The sequence below is a fragment of the Diachasma alloeum genome, unplaced genomic scaffold, assembly GCF_001412515.2.
Source record: "Diachasma alloeum isolate Michigan unplaced genomic scaffold, Dall2.0 Dall_scaffold_00194, whole genome shotgun sequence".
NCBI classification, from domain to species: Eukaryota; Metazoa; Arthropoda; class Insecta; order Hymenoptera; family Braconidae; genus Diachasma; species Diachasma alloeum.
Genome location: NW_021680359.1, coordinates 1636395 through 1662480, shown reverse-complemented (window position 1 = coordinate 1662480; position 26086 = coordinate 1636395). Strand labels below are relative to the sequence as shown.

General features: G+C 37.7%; 1 protein-coding gene across 3 annotated transcripts; it reads right to left on the bottom strand.

Annotated features, from left to right (window-relative positions):
* Nucleotides 1-1587: 1587 nt before the first annotated feature.
* LOC107048554 lies at nt 1588-11372 on the bottom strand. Of its 3 annotated transcripts, none has more exons than XM_015271776.1 (9): nt 11161-11372; nt 10379-10478; nt 9865-9982; nt 9610-9763; nt 5580-5667; nt 5154-5487; nt 2381-4996; nt 2117-2289; nt 1588-2045 (listed from the first exon to the last, which is right to left on the bottom strand). In XM_015271776.1, the coding sequence occupies exons 1-7, from the start codon at nt 11228-11230 to the stop codon at nt 2528-2530; spliced, it is 3333 nt and encodes a 1110-aa protein (XP_015127262.1). In that variant the 5' UTR covers nt 11231-11372; the 3' UTR covers nt 1588-2045; nt 2117-2289; nt 2381-2527. The 3 variants fall into 3 exon arrangements, with proteins under 3 accessions (XP_015127262.1, XP_015127263.1, XP_015127261.1); XM_015271777.1 differs by having other exon boundaries at nt 2399-4996; XM_015271775.1 differs by having other exon boundaries at nt 2117-4996.
* Nucleotides 11373-26086: the final 14714 nt, after the last annotated feature.

Here is a 26086-nt window from a genome sequence, read left to right as displayed (position 1 = left end):
CGCCAGCTTGAGGAACTGATACGGGAAATTCATTTCGTATAATTAAAGACTACTTGAATTAGATTTTTTCTCTTTAAATATGTCATTTATTCTGTTTTTCATGAAAGAAAAGAAACAATAGTCTTGCAATAAAACATTCACCTCACACAATTTTACTAGAACACTCGTACACACTCTGAGGTTTCTTTTTAATACTTCTTTTTTCTTATGGCTATCAGACTTGTGTAAAATAAATCTTAGTAACATAATAAGTATTAACATTCAATTGAACAGGGAACTTGCATGAATTTTTTTCAATTTTCTAATCTCAAGTTTGGGACCTGAATAATTCATTTTTCATTCACAAACGTTTGAAATATTGCTCATTAATTAATAGTTAAGTATTAAAACGCTTTGAAATCGCTAATGACGTCATACAGACGGTCGAGCGCTGGACCAATCACAGAATGGCTCGAGCGGATCTCACCTAATCTTGAGGTGCGCCTCGGCCAATGGAGGACGGCAACTCCCCACTCTCTTCTTTTTGACCAATGAAACGTTACCTGACAGTCTTCGTGGCGTCATAATCGAAAAATTGACCTCGAAAACGACTGATTTTCAATTAATTATTATAGGACATCTCGGCAATATTTCTCCATAATTTTCGCCGTTTAGCTATCCACATTTACTAGGAATATGTGAATAGGGGAATTAGAAAGAATGATGCTTTATGCACGTTCCCGATTAAAAGTAATAGGGAACGTGTATGAATTTTTTTCAATGTTCTAATCTCAAGTTTCAGATCTGAACAATTTATTTTTCATTCACAAACGTTTGAAATATTGCTCATTAATTGATAATTAATTGTAAAAATTTGGAGATTTCAAACCCTCTGAGATTGCTAATGACGTCACGTAGACGGTCGAGCGCTGGACCAATCACAGAATGGCTCGAGCGGACCTAACCCAATCTTGAGGTGCGCCTCGGTCAATGGAGGACGGCAACTCCCCACTCTCTTCTTTTTGACCAATGAAGCGTTATCTGACCGTCTTCGTGACGTCATAATCGAAAAATTGACCTCAAAAACGACTGTTTTTAAATTAATTATCATAGGACATCTCGGCAATATTTCTCCATAATTCTCGCCGTTTAGCTATCCACATTTACAAGAAATGTGTGAATAGAGAAATTAGAGAGAATTGAGCTGCATGCAAGTTCCCGATTAAAAGTAATTACGTATTGGATACATTTGTTGGAAGAAATCGAGGACTACGATAAACTAACGATTCAAACTATGCGAAAATTATCTGCTGTTAGTCTGTTTACAATGTGGGTTATTATTATCATCTATTCTGAATAAATCTGTTTGGCAGACATGGGTAACTGTCGAGAATGGCACATACAATTCAAATATGAAAAATTATTAAACTGAGTATCGTTAATCACAGTTTTGGATATCAGGTATCAGGTAAAACTCCCGAAAACATGATCTCTGGAGAACTGAAGAATTCACAAAAGGAGTAAGAGGTCAATTATTGGGAGGTCAGGAAGATTCTCTAATACTATTCATCATCCATTACATTTGACTGCTTCTTTTCTCTATAATTCGGCTTAAATAATATGCAAGCGACAATATTTTGTTTCTCAGTCTTTCGTTTTAAGAAATATAAATAAAAACTAAAGAAAAAAAAATCATAAAAATATAAATTTTAATTAATAAAAATAATAGATTGGATCGACATAATCAGCGACGCCCGTCTGAATAGGGGGAAGACATCATGCAAATTGATTGATTAAATTAAATAATTAAAATGGTAAAACCATGGTAAACAGCTGTTATTCATTGACTAGGGTCCTTTCAGTTGTATTTTGATTACGAATCCTCTCTCACTTGTCTCATGGAAAAAATAGGTTCTACTTGGTTCTGTCAATTTTGTTGGGCTTTTTCGTTTCAATTTCTGTTGTATCTTGGTCGGTGAATTATTCATATGGCGGAAACTCTGATATTGGCGCTATTTCTTATATTGATACAGTTCGGTATGCTCCCGATGTTTCAGCTGCATGACCTAAAAACATGAGGGAATCCTTACTGTATCATTAAGCAGTCTGATTAGTCAATAATTCATCGGTAACTCACCAGTGGTGTATCGATGCTGTGGCATCGACGCCCTGTATTCTCGGTTCCAGCGAGAATTATTCAGCGAAAGAATAAAACCACCAGCTTTTCTTCTTCACAACAGCAACAGGAAATCAATTGTAATCTTCAAGCAGTTGAAATCTTCAAGTGATGATCAATCTTCCATGTCGAATCTGTTACGTATAATGAATTTATCTAATAAAAATCAATCTACCACTGATTTCGATAATTATGTACACGCGATGATACTAATAAATTATTTACAATGAACAGTTACAAGACCACAGCCAGTCGAACGGTCAGGTATTTATCATTATATCAATCTCCCTCTGCTTCTCTGCTTTTTTTGTTTAGTAAAATTGTAATTATTGAGTATTTAATGAGACAGGTGACAAGTGACACTTTGACTGATCATCGTGTTCTACTCTTGCGCTTACGCTTATACGCACAGGACGGATTTCTCTCATTGTCATCATAGCAGTAATTAACTCTAGGTGCTTTTCTCTGTGACAGTCTCGTCTGTCTCTTTGAATTTTTAGTCGGAGACTTTGGCTCCTGAACTTTCTTCGAAGGCCTCGATATTTGTCCACTCTCCGTACTCGGCTTACGTGCTTTGATTGGCACTGGTGTACTAGTGTCGCATTGCTTACGCTTACGATCGTCGTTGAAGTGATAACCGTTGATTAAATCCTTCTCGTAATCACGTCTGATTATTTCAGTGGGATGAATCTGATGATTATTCAATCCAGGGGATAATTTCGTGTCGTTAGTGGGCTCCAGAGCGGCTATGGATATCATAGGTATATTCGGATAATTCCCAATAGGCTTCTCTGTCTTGACACTCGTCTCCCCAAAGCTCGTAGACATCATGCTAAACCGCTTCTTCAAAGGCAACTTCCGATTGACATCTGTCTTTCCAAATGTTTCCTGTATGTTATTGTCAATTTCATTATCAATTTCAATCTTGTACAGGGGTTTCTCATCGAATGGCTTGACATCAGTCTCGTGCGCTGTCTTGAGACTGCAATCCTGCAGGACCGAGGACGGCTGAATTCCAATGTAATAGCCACCATCAATTCCACTTGTCGGCTGCGCCTCACCCGGTGGAATGATGCATTGAGAGCAGTGAGTGACAATGTCATAAGGACAGTTTAAACATGTGCAACTCGATGAGTTTTGATGGGAATGCATTGGTGGAGCTGATTGATTGACTGGAATAGCGCAGGTAACAGAGCTGCAATTTTGCCGGCAGGAGATGTACAATTCTGAAGTGGGATAGTTTGCGTGATAGAGGGATGTTGTGGCTGGAATATGAATGGAATGTGGGTCGACGAGATCAGAGGGACATCCATTAAATTCCTGCCTTATCCTGTGCCTTCTCGGTGATTTAACTTCTATACTGTTGACTGTCTTCTTCATAGCGGTTTTCTGGAGATCAATTGCTCGACCAGTGTCGCTTGAGGTGGTCACTTTGACCTTTTGTGCACGTCTGGGATCGTCAAATGTTTGAGGTACCGCTGGCTGAGGAATTCTGTACATTTTCTCGTAAATTTCGTAAGGGTAATTTGCCTCGTCAATGCCCTCCATTGGGGCGACTTTGTCACTCATATTATTGCCCTCCTCCCCTTCGCGATTCTCAACTGCTTTGTTTATTATGTACAAATTGCTATTAGGAGATTTCTGATAAAGGAACACTGTCTCGCCACTCAGAATGACATTTGGCTCCTCCCTCTCTGATTGCATCGAACTGTCGGCTGAACTATTTGGACACTCATTATCTTCATCAGTGGGTAACTTCTCAACATCCTCCGACGATGATACTTCAATCTGAAGTGCTACTTCGTCGATGTCATCATTGGGACATATTGGAATTGTACTGCTTGATAATTCGCCTGCGTTGTTAGGCTGATGCATCTCGTTAACACTTCCCAACTCTGTTAGACTCCTGTAATCTTTGACTTTGATAATCTCACGATTTGCATTACTTGGATCACTACTTGTTGTCGTTGTACTCAAGTGGGCCGCATTTTGAGATACAATAGCAAGTAATGAGAGACCGTCTATAGGGAGCTCTTGAAAGTGACCATTAGCGATTTTCTCCGGCGAACAGTCGAGCATCTCCCTCCGTCTCTCCTTCAATTTGTGATTAATATGAAGTACAGTGTCCCTCTGGGACTCAATAACAAAATTTGTACTTGCAGAATTTGTATCATCAATGATTTCATCCCTTAACATCTCCGTTATATTATCTTCACATTTTAATTCGTTAATTTCAGTCGTTACTTCAAGCTCATTCTGAACTTCTATTTGTACTTTAATTTCACTCTCAATCGTTTCATTATCCATGGTTATTTTACAATCATCATTGTTTGATGACGCTGAGATATCCTGCAATGAAGGATTTACATTATCGTCAGTTTCTGATACTTTTAGTTCATCAGACGGCTCGAGTTCAATGGTTTCAGGCCTCTCCGTCAAGCTCAGACTATCGATACCAAGTGCACTTGTCTCTGTCTCTTGATGCTCCTCAATAATCATGGATTGAGTTCCATCGGTTGTGAGGAATAATGATAAATTCAATTTGCGAAAATCTTCAATGGTGCTATCTTCCTTGGAGATGTTGTTTGTTATTTTCCTCTTTGCTACCTCTTGTAGCCACGACAAACGTCTGCCAGATTTTTTCAGCTTCGATACTCTACCATTTGTATCGTCAGTTGTTAAATCGATTAAAACTACTTCACCCAATTTCTTGGGTATTCTACGCGGTAAAATTTGAGTTTTTGGTGACAATTTATCGGTATTTAATTTTATAATTGAATTACTCAAAATATCATTTGATTGGTTGCTAATGTTTGAATTAACTGTCGATTTATCTTCAGGCTGATTATTATCGTAAATTGAGAGATGCGTTGGAATTAATACATTGTAATTAGTGTTTTCATAATTAGTTATTCATACGAGTGTGGTGTTATTTAATGAAAATACAATTTGTGTTATCAATATTCATGAGGGTGTTAATTTGATAAAAATAACATACCTTGGTGGCTTCACTGTCCTCGACAAGCGGCGGATCCCACGATTCTTTTACGAATTTTAGGAAGTTCTCCGCTGATCTCTCCAAATCAAACTTCTGTGTTAATAAAATCTCTGTGGTGATTTTTTGGGTATTTGGCACTTTCGGTAGTACATTATCAATAAGATACTCTGGTAATGTAGACGGCGACGAACGCAGAGACTTCCTCGCCCTGACAGTTATGTCATTCTTCACGGGAGAACCTTTATTTATTCTTCTCCAAATACGATAGATGAGAAAATATCGAACGTACATGACACCGCAGGTAGGATGTTCTGGTACCTTGTTAAGGATTCTCCTGAAATGTCAAAAATTTATTATTACTCAAACATCGATGGAGTGGATGTGTCAACTGTCACACTAGAGAAATTTGAAGTTGAATGAACTTACTCTATAAGTGGATCTAAAATCTGCTGATAAGTGGAGCTCAGGAATTGCACTTTCAGAAATGTATCCATGAGGTGTTGAGGTGATTTATCTGCAGAATAAATAAGAAAACCATCACGTTAGGTTGTTGTGAAATTGAAGGCCAGAAGACAGTTTTACACAGACACTGCATTTTTTCTACAAAATACTCTGATGCTTATAAAACCTCCACTGAGAAAAATATATATTTTTACCAAAGATTCAGTTACTTGAGAGGAGCATTTATTTTTCCAAAATCGTATTTCTCTTGAATGAACTCATTCAATGGTTATTCATTCAGTTTTCCTAAATTTCTAATTTTCTAGAGGGAAGAATTTCGATTAATTTTTTAATGGTTATAATTATTGAGGGAGTTTAGTCGAGGTTATGATTAACATGATCATTTTCTAGAGCAATACAATGGACATAATTGAAACCTAATGAGGATTGTCTGGGAATGACTCCACTGGAGAAATGCGGTATTGAAAAAATAAATCCTTCTCTCAAGTAAATGGATATTTAGTGAAAATAATTTTTCTCTGTGGGCTTGATGGTTTGCATTAAGACCTTGCCTACAGGAGCTGTCATCCTCCCATTCTGATTACAGCATTCAAATATGGAATGTATGTGCTGCAACCTGGACACCACATTGTATATTTTTTTTTATGTTTGAGCTTTGTCGTGATGAGGGTCTTCGCATTTACCCGTCGACCCAGTTTATTTCAACGATTTTCATTTCAAATCGTATTTTGTGTTACAGCGCGGCCGAAATATTCTTCCCTTGCATTGTGTAATTCACATTTGTAAAGGTTGAATTTGTCGTGTGCAATTTAACAGGTGTAATTGGGACATGAAAATTCAAAAAAGGAAAATTCACCAATCTGCGCTGGATTTCTGTGAATTTTCTATTTGTCTTGAATTAAACAAATCGAATTGCGCACAATGAAGTAAACATTCATAAGTTGGAATTGTACAATGTGTAATTGGGTTGGTAAATTCCGACGTAGTAGAATTCAATATGTATATGAAGTATTCCATGTTCCGAAAATGGCGTTGATTGACTTTGATTATAAAGAGTATGAAGGAAATTTAAATGTATACTTATATGTTACATTTTTTTGTACATAATCGGAGTCGTTCTGGAGTGTTTTGACCAAATTTGCGGAATTTCGAGAAGAAAAATTTGAAAATAAAATAGATCCGGTATGGAACCCTATTGTATGACGAGTCAAAATACTTGTTTTGATTGTAAGAGTTACTGAAAAAAAGATGAGAAAAATAAAATGTGACATAATTTTGAAAATTCAAGTTTTTCAATTTTTTTTTAATTTGGCATTATGAGCACCTCGGGATTGAAAAAAAATTATCCTAAATCTTCTTATAGATGGTAGAAAAAGGAAAATTTTGAGCCGTCATAAGTTAAAATCTGCTGAATAGAATCCAAGTAATTGAAAAAAACGAAAAAGAAAAAATCATATCTCCGAAATGAGCTGTCGAAAAAATCTGAAAAAATTGAGAGATAGTTTTCGTAGCCCCCCAATCGTATAAAAAATCGAGATCGATTTACAAAAGGGTGAGGGTCAGTATACCTCATATATGTAGATATGGAACTTGGAATTACAATTTCTACAGGCAAATATGGTGTTTAAAACCAAAACATTACATGCTTCAACAAATGAAGGGACTCTATGGTGATCAATATATGAAAGGAATTATCGACGAAAAATCTCGGTAATCTCAGCAAATTTTACTGTAATCGTGAAGCTAATCGTTGAGCAAAACGTGATTCAATAAAAAAATATTTCAAGTGAAGAATATCTTACGTTTCGTTGAATAAAAAATGAAATGTGTGACGGCAAATATTACGGTTCCCTGTACCGTAAAGGTACTAATACCCGACAGCCTAAGGTTTCTGCTGGACATAAACTTGAGTCACTAAACTGGTTGATTTCAAACTATATGTGCGAAGGATTAGGGACATTTATCGGCATGTTCTCCACATAAATGAGTAAATTTGCATCTCTATTTTCGATTATTCAAGGAAAATGAAGTTAGTTAATGAGCAAAGTCTAATGTTCCAATATCCGAACGCCCATCTAATGACAGGCTATTTGAATGGTTCCGATATCCGAACGTCCAACGGCCTAATATCCGACAATGCTATTTAAATGAAGGCATAAATTCGGCGACTTGGAGTCCACTTATTTGGAAACGACATGGAAATGGAGAAAAGTGAAAATTGAAGAAATTCCTAGACATCCAGGATAAATTTTACCACTTGAGAACAAATAACCAGACGAGTAAATCAGTAGCAAAGCGGTAAAACGGTTTAAGTCGATTTTGACTATTGACCAGTTTTCAATAAATATCTCGAAATCTGAAGGAATTGGCAAAATTTTTGTCATGAACCTTTTTATAGTTCTTAATTCACTCTACAAGAAATCTCATTACGAATACTTCGTTATCTCCCTTCGATTTAGAGATATTCCTTGAAAACTCAGCTGAAGGCTGTCGACTTGAGGCGATACGTCGGTGAAATATAAAAGACTTCACTGGGCCTTGGGACCCATTGAATAGTTTATGAAATATGACGGAATATGGTAATAACTAGGGAAAATCTCGGACCCGATCGATTTTACCCCGTATAACCACGAAAAATCATCATCATCATCATCAAATCGACATCATTTTTTCCGGTTTTTACCGTCAAAATGCACCTTGCGCTGTAGTTTTCATACGATTTTAGATTTTTTTCCAAAATGTTCGTTACACTTCAAAGAATAAAGTTAAGCATCCGTTTTATTACTTTATTGGCAATAGATCATGAATAAATGAATTTTGGATTTCATAAATTTTTAACCCACCTTTTCGCTCCAGGTTAAAGGAAATGTTTTAATTAGCAGAAAAAAAATAGTTTACAGTGAAAATCACAAAACAAAGAATAATTAAATTAAAAAATAGTTGAATGTAGCCGAAACCCCCAATTTCTGGACGACTTGGTCATATTTTTTTTTATTTATTAAATGTTGATCAATAGAAGAAAATAATTGATCACATGATTGTACACAAGTGATATTATGGAGAGGTGAAATAATTAATACAATTTTCATTTTATTTGTGGAATATTCAATGCAAGTTGAAATCGTCCAGAAACTAACCCCCGTCCAGAAATTGACCTGTTTACCCTATATCACAAACTGTTCAATGGGTCCGAAGGCCCAGCGACGACTTGAATTTCACCGACGTATTCCCTCAAGGGGTAACGGAAGCCATCGCAAAAGTTTGTTTTTTCAACCCATTTTTCTTCGATTGTGTCGAATATAAATGGCTGAAATTTTCACCAAGTATTGAGGGGAGACTAAGTGGTGTCCTCCACCTATCATTTTTCAGATTCTTCGCAAAAAAAATGCAGAAAACTTAACGACACAGCTGATGCTAAAAAATAATAGATGGACGACAAGGCTTAGACTCCCCTCAATACTTGGTGAAAATTTCAGCCATTTATATTAGATACAATCGGAGAAAAATGGGTTGAAAAAAAAAAACTTTTGCGACGGCTTCCGTTACCCCTAAAGCGGTAACAAAAGTTCCTCGAAATTTTCAAACAAATTTCCTGCTCAAGTTATTACTATTTTTGCCATCCAAAGCACATAGACATCATCATCGTCTCCTGGAGATGAATGTGCTGATTTGTAAAAATATCGATAACTGTCGGCAGGAAATTTGTTCAAAAATTTTGAAAATTAACGGCATTCTATTACCCCTTAAACCGTTTTACCGCTTCGCTACTGAAATGTTTGCAGCAAGCAGAGAAAATTCACCGTTCGTCTCCCATTTTGCCTCAATTACAGAGTAAAAAAGACCTAGAACGGAATTCCACTCCGCAATTATATACATTTTTCAGTAAATTCTCCTCAAATTTTTCTCCGTCTAGATAATTTTATCCAGAAACTGCAGTGTCGGTGCTAAAGTATACCGGACGGAAAATGGATGATGATGTTCATCATTGACTCACCTAAGCAAATGTAAAGGTACGAAATTAGTCGAGCTGAAATATTGGTTTGTGCCTCACTGCTCCGTTTTGATGCCTTCAGCTCCATGTCTATGTACATTGCCAACAAATCGGACATTGTGTCCATATAAGCCGCACATTCTGTTTCCTGGAAGGTCTTAAATTCCGTTCATCATTAATGGTTCATTGATTATTCAATGGATGTAAAATAAACTTTACTATCGCAGGTAGGAATGATGAAATAGTGAATGCTCTCACCTCTTTTTGAGCTCTATAACAATACAAAAAGAAGAGTAGGGTTTCACTCATAGAATCCTTCAATTTTTCCACCTGGAGTTGGCTCGTCTGACACTCATTAACAATGGGTTGTATGTTTCTGCAATGAAAAATTCTCAAATAATACTTTTTCACATCCAAAAACAGATTATTGTGAATAGTGTACTATTTTTCATATTGCCCCAATTTGAGAGATATTCCGTATCCATTTGAATATCCAACGGAATTCAGACAAGCGTTATATTGTAATTAACATTGTTACCAACTACTTCGATCTTCATTCAATCCTTTACTAGAAAATTCTAATTTACGTGGATGCCCTGCGACTACTGTGCATCCGTTCCAATTGAAAATGCAAAATTAGTTGTTTTGACAAGTGAAATGTTGTTTTAATGAGCAATCAAAACCAGTACACAGGAACACGCAATTACTGGTATGAACATTGTGTTTAAGAATAAACAATACCATCAAACAAAGTATCAGTGCTTCCAATTACCTTGCATAATATGTCATTAAGGAGATCAAAGAGCTGGGACGAAATCGATTGAGCAGTGACATTGCTTTGAACTTTTCCATCCATGATCGACCCTCCATACCTGATAAAATATTTATTCTTGTTACATTTTATTTCGCCATTTCCGAAGTAACAGCATCGTATGACATCAATTATCTATTTTCGTATAAATAAACAAGCGACTCTCCAGCATCTACGTTTCATGGCTTTTTGGAGTGTCCGAAGGGAACTGCCTAGCAGGTGCTTTCTCCAATTTTCCATGCCCCCCCCTTCCACAGGCCACCATAGGCCCCAGTTTCCCAACGGTTCCCCGATAAAACTGGAAAATCCCCTCGTAGAAAGACGAGTCGTTACCCCCGCAGTCCCACGCCCCAAGAAAAATGCTTTCAAAAACCCACGAAAGAGGCAAAAACCCTGAACAGGCTCTTCATAATTCAGCATCGCCCAGTGAATAGACAAATACCAAGTTCGGCCGTGGAAACCCCTTAATAGAACCCAACATATTGATTATTTTTCGGGCTAACGCGTCCTCGTACATACCCAAAACTGTTTCGACACGCAGTATAAACTACGTACAACTTTTAATAAAAACAAAAAAAAATCCTCAACTCTACTGATTCCCCCACCAAAGTGAATTGTACAAATTCAAAACACGCAAAATGAGGCATGCAATTTTATAGGTTACAAAATTGTAAACAATGCGAATATTTTCCAAAGATGGCCGAGTCAGCAAGGAGAAGGGAAAAGAATTGAGTAAAACTTGCCTTTCGACGCAGCTGAATTTTCCACACTGTGCGCCAGCTCCATTATCTCACTCATGTTATCGTAGAGCATAAAACCAATGGTTATGAAATATCAATGCCGACACTGACGTGCCTTGGTATGAAAAATAACCAATGATAATGAACTAAAAGTCGTGAGCTGGAGTGAGTAACTACCGAGTGCGCGTCCATGCCCAAACTGCGCTCGAGACTACGGCCATATTGACACTGGGTGGCAGGCAATGCAGGCAATGCAGCAAGGCAACTGGGCGAGAGTGGTGGGGGGGGCTGAGGCTTCCCCTCTCGTCGCTCCCCCCCACTAGACAAACGGCGAGCTCTACAAGTCTGCGGAGATCTCTCTCCTCCTCGCCGAATGGAGGCCCCTGGCCCCACAAGGGGTCTTCATTTCGTTGTGTCCTTCGAGTGTTCAACGAAACACTTTGCAAGCCAGCTGCGTACAGCACACAACGCACAGGATAGGGACAGAGCGAGGAGGGCCCCAGGGGACAATCATCCAGACGCATTGTCTTCACTTGAATGAAGCCGAGACATTCATGGTAAATTTGGATCTGCTAATGTCGGTGTTTAGCTAATTGCTGATCAATAAACCAATGCCTAATGCAATCGTAAATGCATACGCTTGTCGTATTTCACGAGGGTTGCATACGGTGGGAGCTATGTTGTGCGCTTGCGTCATTCAAAACAGGGCTCGATAAATCCCGACGGAAAGGGCTTCACACTCGTGCTCTGCTAATTACTTCCGCCTCCCTGAGCCGACGAAATCCACCATCAAACACATTTGATGTGGATTTCATCGAAAAAGAGGTGGAAATAAAAATTAATCGGATTCTTCACTCGAAATTCCGGTTCTAGGAAGGATTCAAGGGGAGGAATTGCAGTTTGATGGCTTCGATTTGAACTGCAGATTAATAATGGCTTGAGAGGGCTTAAGAGAGATGTGAGTCTCAAGAGATCGTCTGTGCCAGCTGCACTATTCAATATTCACGAGGCCTCATTTTTCCAGCTTTAGAAGTTTCACTTGAAAACATGAGAGTCAGTGCCACTGGCTATGCACCGCTGGTGCCCAAACCACTGTGACTGTAGGCTCACTGGAAAGACTAGAAAAAAATGTCTCTCCCACTGGTCGTTGTCGGGTTTCTGTTTGGATTCTTCGTGTCGTCAATTTCTACCTGCAGACTTGAACAAGGGTTGAACTCGTCGGTTTTAATACTGGCAATGCGATACCCGTGGCAGGGATAAATTTGATCGTTCTTCTGTTGGTGAGGTTGCTTTCTTCGATGGGTGTCGAATTTTATGGAAGTAAAATTTAGTGCGGGCGAGAGAGGACAGTTTTGGGTTGCATCGTGGGCTTGGGGGTAACTGAAGGCCACCCAGAAAACAATTTTTGCCAGTGCCATCTAAAATTTAACAGGACATCGGCAATTTGTCGACAAATTGTCGACATACTGTTTGCTGGGTGCACCGTTGCCTCGTAATTTCTAATCGAATTTCCTGCGCGAAGTTATTAATATCTTTAGAACAATACATATTGATCTTGATTATCGCTTAATGGAGATTAATGGGATTCGATTCGGTAAATATGGATAACTTCCGGCAGGGAGTTTGTGGAAAATTTGGAAAATTAGCAGCGTTGGGTACCCCTTAAGGGGATATGTCGGTGAAATTTAAAAATCTTTACTGGGCCTTGGGACCCATTGAACAATTTGTGATATGTGACGGAATGGGGGAATAACTAGGGAAAATCGCGGACCCGATCGATTTTGCGCCGAACAACCACGAGAAGCTTCATTTTTTCCTCTTTTTACCTTCGAAATGCTCCTTGCGCGGTAGTTTTCATACGATTTTAGCGTTTTTTAAATGCTTGTTACACTCCAAAGAATGAAGTTGAGCATTTCGTTTCACTTTATTCGCAATAGATTATGAAGAAATGAATTTTGAATTTCATCAATTTTTCGCGTCTATAGAATAGAGTAAAATTTATGACATTCAGAGCTCATTTCTTCATAATCTATTGCGAATAAAGTACAACTGATGCTTAACTTTATTCTTTGGAGTGTAATAAACATTTAAAAAAAGGTAAAATAGTATAAAAACTACGGCACAAAGAGCATTTTGAAGGTAAAAACAGGAAAAAATGAAGCTTTTTGTGGTTATACGGGGCAAAATCGATTGGGTCTGCGATTTTCCCTAGTTATTCCCATATTCCGTCGTATATCACAAACTGTTCAATGGGTCCCAAGGCCCATTGAAAACTGTTAAATTTCACCGACATATCTCCTTAAGGTGTTTCGGTTGAAAAGGCAAAATAATGAAAAAAAAATTGGAAAATTCACGGGAAAAAATTCTGAGTATGCTGCATCATTGAGAATTCTTGCACATTTTTTTCAGATCTCAGCGTCAAGAAAAAAAATGAAATTTGCATGTTTTTGTAACCCCTCCAGCTATAACCTCTGAGGTTACCCCACTCTCAATTAAAGAAATTTCCATAACACCCAAAAAAATGAACTATTGAGGAAAAACTAGTGGGTGATAAATTAAATCTTTCTTGAGAACACGTATAAGTTTCAGATTTTTTTTTCAGATTTCATAAGAAAGTTATTTGAACAAATGATTCGGAAAATTCTGAGTTACGGGGCAATTACGCCCTCACGCGCAGACGCGTGATTCGAATGTCAGTGAGCATCATGGGAGAGGTATGGGTTGGACCATGGAACTGAGAGACAGAAAACACTCGACAGGTTTACCAACTCGACACGCATTTNAGATTTCATAAGAAAGTTATTTGAACAAATGATTCGGAAAATTCTGAGTTACGGGGCAATTACGCCCTCACGCGCAGACGCGTGATTCGAATGTCAGTGAGCATCATGGGAGAGGTATGGGTTGGACCATGGAACTGAGAGACAGAAAACACTCGACAGGTTTACCAACTCGACACGCATTTTAATATTATTTCTGACTCATGTGATTATAACCCTCGCCTTCGGCTCGGGTTATAACGTCACATTCGTCAGAAAATACTTTTACTCCCTAGGGGTACAATATACTATTCAATAATTAGAATAACATCCAATAAAAATTATTTGACACCCGTAGGTGATGAGAAAAAAATCAATCAATCTGATAGATAAAATCAATATTCACAAAATGTTCAAATGCACACCTGAATAGTTATTTGAAACTTGGAAAATTTCGTGCTCAGCGATTGAATTAGGGCTCGAGAACGCTAAGACTCCCCTTCCGTTTCACCCCGCGGTGATCAACACACGAAACGCCTTAAGGGGTAACGGAAGGCCATCGTTTCCTCGAATTATCCAAACAAATTTCCTGCGCAAAGTTATTAATATTTTTCGAACACAAAACACATTGATCTCCATCGTCGCCCCTTGGAAATTAATGGGATTCGATTCGTAAAAATATCGATAACTTTCGGCAGGAAGTTTGTTCAAAAATTTGGAACATTGGCAGCATTGGGGTACCCCTTAAAGGAGGTGGCCTTTTCTCGGAGACTCTTAGGCACATGGGATTTTACTTGCGGATTTGCAGGGTCCCATAAATCTTTATGGCGGCAACCTTTAGGACCTTTACTTTCCGAGAAACCGGAGTTCACAATGCGTTGGTCCCTCTGCAGAAAAGGGAACTTTTCTAAGGTAAATAAGAAAGATGAGAATTTAGAAATTTTGGAGGCTTTATTTTCAGACGAACTTCCACATAATATGTATAAGGGTGACTGTGATTTCTCAAAATCTTGTTTATTTATTGAATTACATTTATTGAACAACATCATCATTCTTTATATTGAAGTAGGATTTTATCTACGGAGTTCGTAAATTTCGTTTTGTGGGGTGAACAGGCCAATTTCTGGACGGTTAAGGAAAATTCGAGTTTCGTGGTAGAATCTAAAATAAAAGAATCACCTAAATGGGGATATGATGACTTTCGTACCTTCAAGAATCGTTTAATTAGCAAAAAAAAACTTATTGAAAGTGAAAATAAAAAGAATAATTAAATTAAGAAATAGTTGAATGCAGCTGAAACCCGTAATTTCTGGACGACTGGCCCATATTTTTTGCTTCCGAATGGAAGCATTGTAATGGTTAAAATTTGAGTTTTTAATTTTTTGTGTTATATCGACCCATTAGGATCCAACAAGTCCAAAAATGCAATTTTTAGACCGTGTCCGTACGGATGTATGTGCGTATTGATTTTTTTCCGCAAACCTAGGGATTGTTGAGCCCTATCAATCTTCATTAATTAAAATTGAATTCAATTATGAATTTTCTAAATTTTTTAAATTTTTCAAAAATTGTTTTTTTACGATAACTGAAAACAATGTTCCCAATTGATTGAATCATGACTTAAAAAATTTGTTTGGATAATTTGTTTGGATTTAGTTGCATTTAAATTTGCAAAAATTCTGTATTTTTTGAAAATCAGAATTCCTGAGATATCTTTGGATATATCATGCTTCAAATAAATTCAATCATAGCTTAAAATGTTTGTTTCAATGCCATTAATTCAAAGTTAAAAAATGATTACGATACCTATATTGGTTGATTTGATTTTTATGATGATTATTGAAAATTTCGAATTTTTCATGAATTTTCCTGAAAATGAGCTTTCTGATGGTTTCTTCAACTGTGATATTTCAAATTCATTCAATTATGTATAAATAACATTTTTCTACTAAAATTTTATCGAAGGGCTGAGGGGAAAGATAGAACTGTAAAAAAGACAATTGTTTGTACAGAAGAACGGGATAATAAGAATAATGATAATGATCACATTCAACACACACACATAATCACGTTAGGGATGCAAAGTGGCGGTAATTATTGACATGCGTCCCGTCAATCGTAAATTTACCGTTTTCTGGCCATTTCTAACTTAACGCATCCCTCGTGATGCAAACTGACCGGTCAACTTACGCAATTGTCTGTGCTCGGTCATTTTGTGATCATTGTTTTTTTCTTCATGATTTTTTGCCGAAATTTGAATAAAATTATGAATAACGTCGAAACGGAAATCGAAAATTTAGTGAATATTAAAGAAGGGAATTTATATAGCGTTCCACATTTTTGTGACGTCATAGGAAACGTTGGATGAGATTTGAATGAGGTAGGAGGGAAAACGGGATTATTCTCAATATGAATAACCAGAAAATTTTTACTGGAAAAATGGATAGTCCGGACCGAGGTTTGAACCCGGGAATTTATATAGTATTACCTTAATATGGGATTTCAAAAAAAAATCAGAAAAGTTTCATAGAGATTTTTTTATTTTATTTATTACTATCATAAATCCCATAAAGTTCAATTATAGAAAAACAGTCATATAAAATTTTCCATTGCATAAATGATTTCGTAAATCTTCTCATTTAAGAACTAAATAAAGAACTTTGGAATGATAATGATTTTTTAAGTACATTGAGCAGTCATTAGCTGATTCAGAGACTTGGGAAAAACAGTAGGTCCTCGTTATCGATGTCAGATTTTTCAGGATCTTCGATCTCATTGCTTTTGTCAGCACTCGATTCATAATCCTTCTCCTTTCCGAAATCATCTTACGAGACGAGACTTTGAAACCGGCCTTTTATTTTATAATGAATATTCGACTGGATTAATATAAGTTTCACTGCAATAAATGAATTGGCTGAAGGCCTACACCTGGCGCGGCCTGGGTCAAGGGCTACCAGGGCTCAAGAAAAGTCCTTTTTATAATTCAACTCGACAAAATAATTAGTTCACTGGGCGCTAGTTAGTTTTTCGACAACTAACAAAGTTTTCTCGACTTACCTCAGGGAGTGGAAGTTGGAAGACCCATGAGTAATAAAAATTGACAAAGAGAGGTATAAATTATAGGTAAGAACACTCTGAATTAATAATTACTCACTTGTTATGTCGACAATTCACTGAATTTGTTACTGAAGTTTCTAAACGTTCTCGGATATCGACTGTTACCACACAATATGAAATTTTAATAAATAAGACAATACAAAATATATAGACCATGTATACAGTTTCGATGCCGGGCGAAGAGTGATACGATGGGCCTTCGACAACTTGTTGCGCGACAGAAATAGTACATTATGTCACACGACGATAAAAGCATTGTCTGGTGAATGTGGCATTATAGTCCGAGCCGAAGGCGAGATTCGCCAGATAATACTTTTATCGCCTGATGACACAATATACTAATCTGGTGAATGTGACTTTATAATTCGAGCCGAAGGCGAGGATTGTCATCATATTCGCCAAATAATACTTGAACCGCCGTGTGACATACAATATTTTTCATCACGCTGTGACGAAAAGTCCAATTTCCACCACATTGTGATGAAAAATATTTTTCATCACAATGTGGTGGAAATTGGACTTTTCGTCACAGCGTGATGAAAAACACTTTTTTGCACTCGTTACGAAATATACTATTTCGTCACTGGGCCCGAAAACCGCGATCTAACCGAGCGAAGCGAGTCTAGATCTAGGCCCTTTCGGGCCTAGTGACGAAAATCAATAATTTGGCGATTGCACCCTAAATATCGTCTAGATTCCAATATACCGTTGTAATTCAAATTCGCCAATGAACTTATGGCTAATATCTCATACGGCAACTTACGAGATCCCGGAGAACGAGGCAAAATTGTATTGACGAGAAGAGAAAAACAATGTCTCCTGTCACAACTTTAAGAGATGGAATATTTGCCACAAGAAATTATTCTTGCGATATTATGTCGATATTTCTCTCAGTGTCACATGATGAATGATATTTGTCGCGAATGGAAAGCTAATAAGAGAGAGAACAATCGCCTGGCTCGATCCCGACGTAAAGTAATCGTCAACATTGTTTTTTGTCATTTTGGGAACACGAAACTCCGTCACTATTTTTTTTGACCGAAAATGGTCAGTAATTGGCCTTCGGTCAGTGATGTGTAATTTATGTGTAAAATGACGGTAGATTTACCGTTTATCGTCACGTTTATCAAAAACATCACCACGAGGTATATAAATTTTTTTGTCGCACAACGTCTGTAAAATGACAATTTACACACGCGGATCTGACATTATCATTGTCAACTAAAATAGTGCATTTCGACATAAGGCCTAAAATAGTACATTTCGACATAAGGCCTAAAAAGCAGTTCTAGTGAATATGAGGTTGCAGCGTGAGTCGAGGGCAAAGGTTGCAATCATGTAAGCTAGGGTAAGCTAGTCAGTAGATGGACACTGCCCTATAGATGGACGAGCGATTTTTGGATAGGAAATTACGCAAAAAAATGCTGTAATGTAAATTGTTGCTTTGAATTTTCGCTAACTGTTGTAGTTCTTAACCCCTGAATGGCAATTTTGTTTTCGATCAATTTTTTTTCAATTTCTAGATAACAAATGTCCATCTACTGGGCAGTTTACCCCACACTTAGAGAAAAATATCGTAGTTTCTATGAAATATATGTTATTAAATGTATGTTCCTTTATATAAAAATAGAATTTCATTGTCTTAACGTTCTAATTTTTAATTTCAAGAGTGGATTCACTAGAGAGCATAGATAACTGCATATTCCTTCGAAAATGAGGCATCCTTTCATTCAAAACATTTTATTGAATACGATTGCGTTGATGTCGCCTAAAATAAGTGTTCAGATCGACGGAATGTGATGCATTCAAATAACTATTAAAATTCGACGAGATATTCAGGGAATGCGAAGAAATAGATGATCGATTCGAGCCCTCATTAAATCGAATCTTGAGTCTCATGTTTAGAGCCCTCAGAATCAACTATTGAAGGATACAATTTAATCATGCAATCGACTGGAAGTGACGACATATTTCGCATCGCCAATGGATTGCTTCATTGGCACTATTGAAAAGCAATCAGCGTTTGAGTCAAAGAATAATCCTTTCGTTTTACTACATTTTTCTCTCAGTGTTGAAAAGTTTCTTTACGTCATGTGTCAAATATTTTTTGTCATAACGACCTGGGGCAGCGATAAAGCGCTGCCTTACAGCCGGAGTGATAAAAATTATTTGCTAATCAAATACAAGTGTATCTGACGATCGTGTTTTACAAAGACCGAATTGTTGGCATGAATATATTTCTCAAGCACAAGTGGAGGCACAATAATTGTGGAACATAAAAAGAAAGAATTTAGCCGTTGTTAAAGAGTCATTGTTAAACGACCTTCCATACGACATGTGTAAAAACAACCGTCATCTATCAAGATCATGATAACACTATCGTTATTTATTTTTCGTTTATCTATCGTTGCATATATCGTTTTTCATTGAGATACCTTAAGATACCTTGAGAAAAGAGAAATTTGTGAAGATTAATTTTTAATGACCTTTCCTATAATGCGTATGAAGATACTAGCTAGTGATTTGGTAGTCATAGTCATGATGACCTTAGAATTCATCTTTGAAAATTCTTGTCGTTAATGAAATGCAAGTGTTTACGATTCTCAACAAGACCTGAGGGGCTACCACCTGAGCATGTGCATAGCCACTGAGTGGAGTGGTAGCCCGAGGGAACACCTTGGAAAGAACGATGATTAAGATTCGGCATGAGAAAACAACATTAAATAATAGGTAGGGGAGAGTGAGGCAAAATGAAACAGTCAAAAAAATGGCTGTGACGCAATTCAAGCAAACAAATTTTTTTTAATCAATTTTTTTTTGTTAACTTTTTGATTGGCGAACATTATGTCAATGGATTATTCGATTGAAATTCAGCATCACATTTTCCTTTTCCCCCTCTGGGTCACCCCCTGGGCCTTGCTCTAGACTTTGTTGTTTCATTTTCTTTTCAATTGATCTATTTGTCAATAGATTAATTGAAAAGAAAATGAAACAACAAAATCAAAATTATTATCCGTCAAAACCTCTGAATAATTTTTCATTCTACTGAATGGAAAATTATCATTCTCGTGAGGGGAGTTCGGTCGGTAACATAGGCGTGTTGACACGTGCACGGGATTATAGAACACCCGGGTTATACAGAAATAAACGCGAATCACACCGTAATTTGCATTAATAATTGTTGCGATTCCAAGGTAACGATATAGTGTCAATCAGGGAATGTTATCCCAGGTATTGGTGGTAAATGCCCAGAGTAAATTGGTCGGATAACAGAACGAGAGGGAGTGAGGTTAGAATGTCCCAACAGGAGACGGTAGGTTTGGGGACGCCCAATACGGAGGAGAATAAAAGGCTTTCGAGCAGTGAAATCCAGATTGGGGATGGCAGCCCATTTCACGAAAAATCAACGCTGAAGGAAACCTCAGTGAGATACGCTGAAGGAAACCTCAGTGAGATACGCTGATGGAGCCTCTGGGGCTCCTGCTGCCCCGATTAAAAAGAAAAGAGGGAGGCCGATTGGTAGCAAGAACAAGAAAAAAAGACTAATCGAGACAGGTAAACAGACTTCACGAAAAACTCGGGTGACGACGAGCAAAGTCCAGAAACCGAGAACGGTTGAGACCAGCACCCCAAGAATTGAGGAGTTCCTAAAGGGCAAGGACAGACACGAGGATGAAACACTCGAAAGTGAACACCGAGCGAGTTTTGAAGGGGCGTTTCCCCCAGTGAACTTCGCTTATTCCGTGTCGAACCGACAGAGAACCCGACAGTATGAGAACTCAGAGGAGTAGACCTGAGGCAGTTTTCAATGGTGCGTACACGGTGGCAGACAGTGAAGCGAATGAGGAGGGCGACGATAAAGCCTCCCTGGACGAGGAGGATGAGGTGATCCTCAAATCATTGGTAACACTGGCCAAGGAGCAAGAACAATCTGGGGAAAGCCCAGGGACATTGTCACCACTGGCACCAACATTAACGCCGATCTACTCCACGTTGGATGAGGGCACACCCCGGATTAGGAGATGGGACGACGAGAAGGGGAACCCTGAAGGTTTGGACAACAAAAGCATCATCACCCATCGTGAGGTAGGTACACAAACGGTGGCACGGAATGTAGGATGCAAGAATGCCTTGATGGGTTTGAAAGAAGACTAGAGCAAAAACTCGAGCTGGAGCTTTGCTACGTACGAAAATTCATTTTCGAGTCAAGAAAGATCCAAGCAGAAATCCTAGCGGATAAGGAGAGAATTTTAGGTGAGCTGAAGTGGACGAGGGCCGAGTTGGAGAAGAAAGAGCATCTAAGGGTGAGAGAGGTTGAGGAAATGAAAAACAGGTGGCTGGCAGAGAAACGAACGCTTGAGGAGCTCAGGCGTCAGCTATAGACGAAAGAGCAAGAGCTACATGAGGTTTGCAAAATCAACGTTCTTAACAACAATTACATACCATATGGGAACAAAATCCCAGACACTAGTGATGGTACTTCCTCGAAAAAGAAGCGTCAAACCACACGTTGGGAATGACCCTGAAGTTTGCAGATTAAAAACTTCAACACGGCATATCTTGTAAGGAAATTCATGAATGTAAAAGAATCTAATTTCTATTAGTCGAACATTGATAAATTTACTCGCGATCATTCTTTATTATGTCACCATATAGATTGAGAGCTGATTGGAGTCATAATAGGACTAAGAAAAAGCTTTCGCATGGTATATCTCGTTCAGAAATAGATATTGACGGCCGAAAACAATTACCGTAATTCAAACTGTTTGAGAATTCGTTGTGATGTTGTTAGATTTTCGAGTATCCCAGTTATTAATCAGCTGATCAGCTGGAATACAATTTAACTTTGTCACGCCGTATCGAGCGTCTGAATAATGCTATTGGGACAACGAAAATTGCAAAATTTTCACAATTAGACAATCTTCTCGTGATTTTTTTTTCCCCATTGTCTATAGATTATTTATGTAAGGTTTTCAACCTTCGCTCCAATCGCCAACACTTTCGGTTTTCCATCTTTTTTTTTTGTTTTGAGGCTGAAAAATAGGGGTCAGAGAGGGGAAAAATTTTAATTTCGTAAATTCTACCTAACCTCACTCGATATTCGTTCCCCCTCCCCTCTGCCATATATGATAGGCCCATGAGCAGCACCCGAAGCGCCATCTGAACAATTTTCGAATATACCCGGGAATATGCATATCCCATGTGATCTTTTGTCTTTTCCGAATTTGAGAATTAATCAACACAATGATTACCACCTCCCCCCTTTTTTTCCACCATTGTGTATCAATGATCCAGGCGTCATTGTAGTGATCTGACGTCCATAAAGGAAAAGTGCAATAGTGTTTCCCGGCAATAGTGTTCATTCTTATATTTTTGATATTCGAATGAACTGCACCGTACGCGAATAATTATATGGAGAATAAAAATGAAGAAATTCAATTATGGTGAAGCGTTTGAGGCAATCATACATTGTGTTGAAAAATTGTCAGACCTCAAGGATGGGTCCACAGACAACAATTTTCATCAGAATTTGTCAATATCTAAGAATTCGCCAACATGTGCGAGAAATTTCGATCTAATTTATTTTTCGCTTGGCGCAATAATCTGCGTAACCGGAAGACGAGAGTAAGTGAAGAAATTGAGAAAAGAGGGATGAAAAAGAAAGGGAAATTCACGAGGAAATATTATCAATACGTTGGATCGTTTCATCTTAACAATGAGGACATCCTCTTCAAAAACCATTTATTCATCGAGAGTTTGCACTATATTTTGAGAAAAAAATTACCAGATGCCTTGGAGATTTCGTATCATGCAGGCAGCCAAAATGTTCAAAACAATTTAAAATTACGGGTAAGGTCGAGAAATTTCAAACTCCAGTCAGTATTTACCCAACACCTGGAGAGTAATCATACTGAGAATTTTGTTTATCAATTACGAGGTGAAGAACGAGAAAAACTCCAAACAAAAATGGAATTTGCTATGCCTTCCACAATTCAGAAGAAACTTTCCACTAACATGAATAAAAAACTTGCAGATGAAGGTAAAAATTATCAATTTACACATTCCCTTAGTGTTTTGCAAAAAGCAAAATCTGAGAAAATGTCCGAGAATGATTGCCATCGAAATGATGTGCTCGATATAATTTTGAGTCTTTAAAATGCTCATGGCAATCATCCTTACATTCGTCAGTTCATTGCACCATTTAAACTTTATTTAGGATTTCAAGAGCAAATAGTTTTTATAAAAAATAACCCAGAGTTGACCCTATATTTTGATGCAACTGGTTCAATCGTGAGGAAACCGTTTCCAACATCGAAAAGAGTGTATTACTATTCGGGTGTTGTGAGTGTTAGTGGAAAAATTCTGCCTCTTCTCGAATATGTAACGAATGATCACACCACCTCTTCGATCAGAGAATTTTGTAGATTTATCCGGAGTCATTGGGAAGAGAATAATGTATCATGGCCTCCTTTTAATTCATTCGTAACAGACTGGTCCTGGGCGAACGTAATTGGTATGATGGGAGCATGGAATGGACTTACGATCTTACAATATCTAGAATTGGTGTTTAATGAACTCCAAAACAAGATTCCTGTACCATCGAATATAATTCGCCATTTCATGTGCTATGCCTACTTCATGAAAATGATTTCCAGGTGGTTACACAAGAAGAAAGTTGATTATAAGATGATTAAGGTGTATTTGGAGAATATAGCGTTGATCGCTCACAGCGAAAATTTCTGTACAATGACTCGATGTGTCGAGTCTCTCTTCACCATCTTAGAGTCTCCACTTGAAACTAATCAAGTGAGTTCAGCTTTCGAAGAACTTGGAAAATCTGCGAATGCCTGTCGTGAAGAAATCGATGAGCTTCTTGTTACGATAAAGCAACAGATTGAAGATGATCCACAGAATAAAGTAACAACAGTGTATGCACAGACTCCATTCTGCCAACATTTCAACAGCGATCGTGAGAGAGTGAAGGAAAGTATAAAGACCTCTGATCAAGGAGGTAACAAGAACAAATATCAATCACTAGAATTCTCCAATTACTTCTTGAAGGACCTCCTCCCATACGCCCGTCTCTGGTCGATCCTAGTGTCCCCAACGGGGAAACATCACGTAAACGCATATGCTGAGAATCATTTCAGCATCACTAAAATCGAAAAGGAGAAAAATCTGAAGGCTTTAAGATTCGTTACGAAAGCCCACGAGCAAGTCCTCGCCATTTATAATCTGTTAAATCTGCCAACTCCCAAAGTTTGTATCAAACGTCCCCGAAAAAGAGTCAATGAGGCTGATAACGAAGATTCTCAGGAATTTTGGAAACGTGGAGTGTCCCAAAATAAGAAAAGAAGTTCTTATCAACGAGGAAACACGCTAAAAAAAATTGCAAAGGAGCAGATGCAAAAGGCATTGATATTTAACAAGAATCACACAGTTTCAAATCCTGACTTTTATCATTATCCTAGCTCACCACGATACTTTTTCGTAGCATTAATCAGAGCTAGCCACGATCCTACAACAAACGTTACTGTACTCTCGGATGATTACCTTACCCTGTTCAACAACAGATGGCTTATGAATACAATCATTGACTACTGGGCAGCAGTGTTGATGAAGTCCTCTGAAGATCATAAGGTAGATTGTTTCCTGTGAGATGAGCAAATATTTGACCACAGGCAAGACAATGAATGGAGTTCCCTTATCCTCTAATTTTTATGCTGGTTTTCGAGATTCATGGGGAGATAAAATCGGAATTTTACTCCCCCACAACATCAACAATGATCATTGGGTATTAATGTACGTGGACATTAGTAAGTCAACAGTTTATATGATTGATCCAGCCAAGAGTATTGCGAAGAGGTCGGAGGAAACGCGGTTCAATAAGTTTATCGTTGGTTATAAAAAGGAAAACCCTTCAGCTATCAACATGGCTTCTTAGAATTTGAGTAATACAAAGTCATTAATTATTCATTTACAGGTTTTCCCTACATCGTCGATTAAGTGGTCCCTAGAAGTCCCACCTCATCCACAACAAACGGATGGATATAATTGTGGAGTGTTTGTCCTTCATTATATTGAAGAAATCCTTGCTGGAAATTTTTCTAAAATAGGTCGACTCAATGCAAATGAAAAACGCAAAGAGATAAGGGAGGGTATCTTGCTGAGCTCCGTCAATGTGAGAGATCTTTGTTTATTCTGTGGGAGGGTTGAAGCAATGACAAGGGATGAAACTTGGGTGCAATGCACGAGATGCAAAAGATGGGCTGAATTGACTTGCTTAAGAAATCTCGAATTAAAAGAAGAGGAACTGAGCAATGAGAATTTTATATATTCTTGTGATATCTGTATAAAATGGTTCTCATCGAGTAGCGATTGAATATACATGCTTAAGATGTCTAAAGATTTTTATATAAGCCGCTTTCTGTGATATGCTCCTTCAGAGATATTCCATTTATAATTAAGAAAATGAAAATCACTCAATTAAATGTCATCCTGTTCTCATTCGTCATTTCTCTCACCTTCAAACGTGTTTCATATGCATTTTCACAATAACAACTTAAGAATAGAGGTTGGAGAAGAAAAAAATGAACTCACTTGAAGATTAGAAAAATATATGACCTATGTGATTTTTTTTTCTTTGCATATCATTATTTCCGCGAAAGATATGCCATGTTGAAGGTAAATTTCAATATTCTTCAGGAAGAAAACAACGGAGGGTCTTATAATAGCACTTCACATTGAGTGTTCATTGAAATTTGAAGTTTAATTTGTTTCCCGTCACTATATATTAATGGGTCTTACCGATATCCTATGTCAATCATTTATCTGAACAAAAACATCGGATAAATCATGAACTGCGCATTTGTAATAAAAAATCCAAGTGATCACGAGAAGTTCCTTCATTTCTACAGATGTGTTTTTTTAAATTTTCTTTGTCGGATTATTTAGGTGCATAGAGGAGCTGGACAAAGATTTATTACTTTATAGCGGATTAAATGTTAAGTAACGAAGTTAAAACGAAATAAACGAATATCACAATGAGTGTT

Bases quoted from the DNA above. Each gene is read 5' to 3' on its own strand.
- LOC107048554 (XM_015271775.1), bottom strand. From the start codon at position 11,230: ATGCTCTACGATAACATGAGTGAGATAATGGAGCTGGCGCACAGTGTG. The intron at 10,479-11,160 runs GCAAGTTTTACT...ATATTTTATCAG, and splicing joins AAATTCAGCTGCGTCGAAAG to GTATGGAGGGTCGATCATGG. The intron at 4,997-5,153 runs GTATGTTATTTT...GATAATAATCAG, and splicing joins AGGACAGTGAAGCCACCAAG to CCTGAAGATAAATCGACAGT.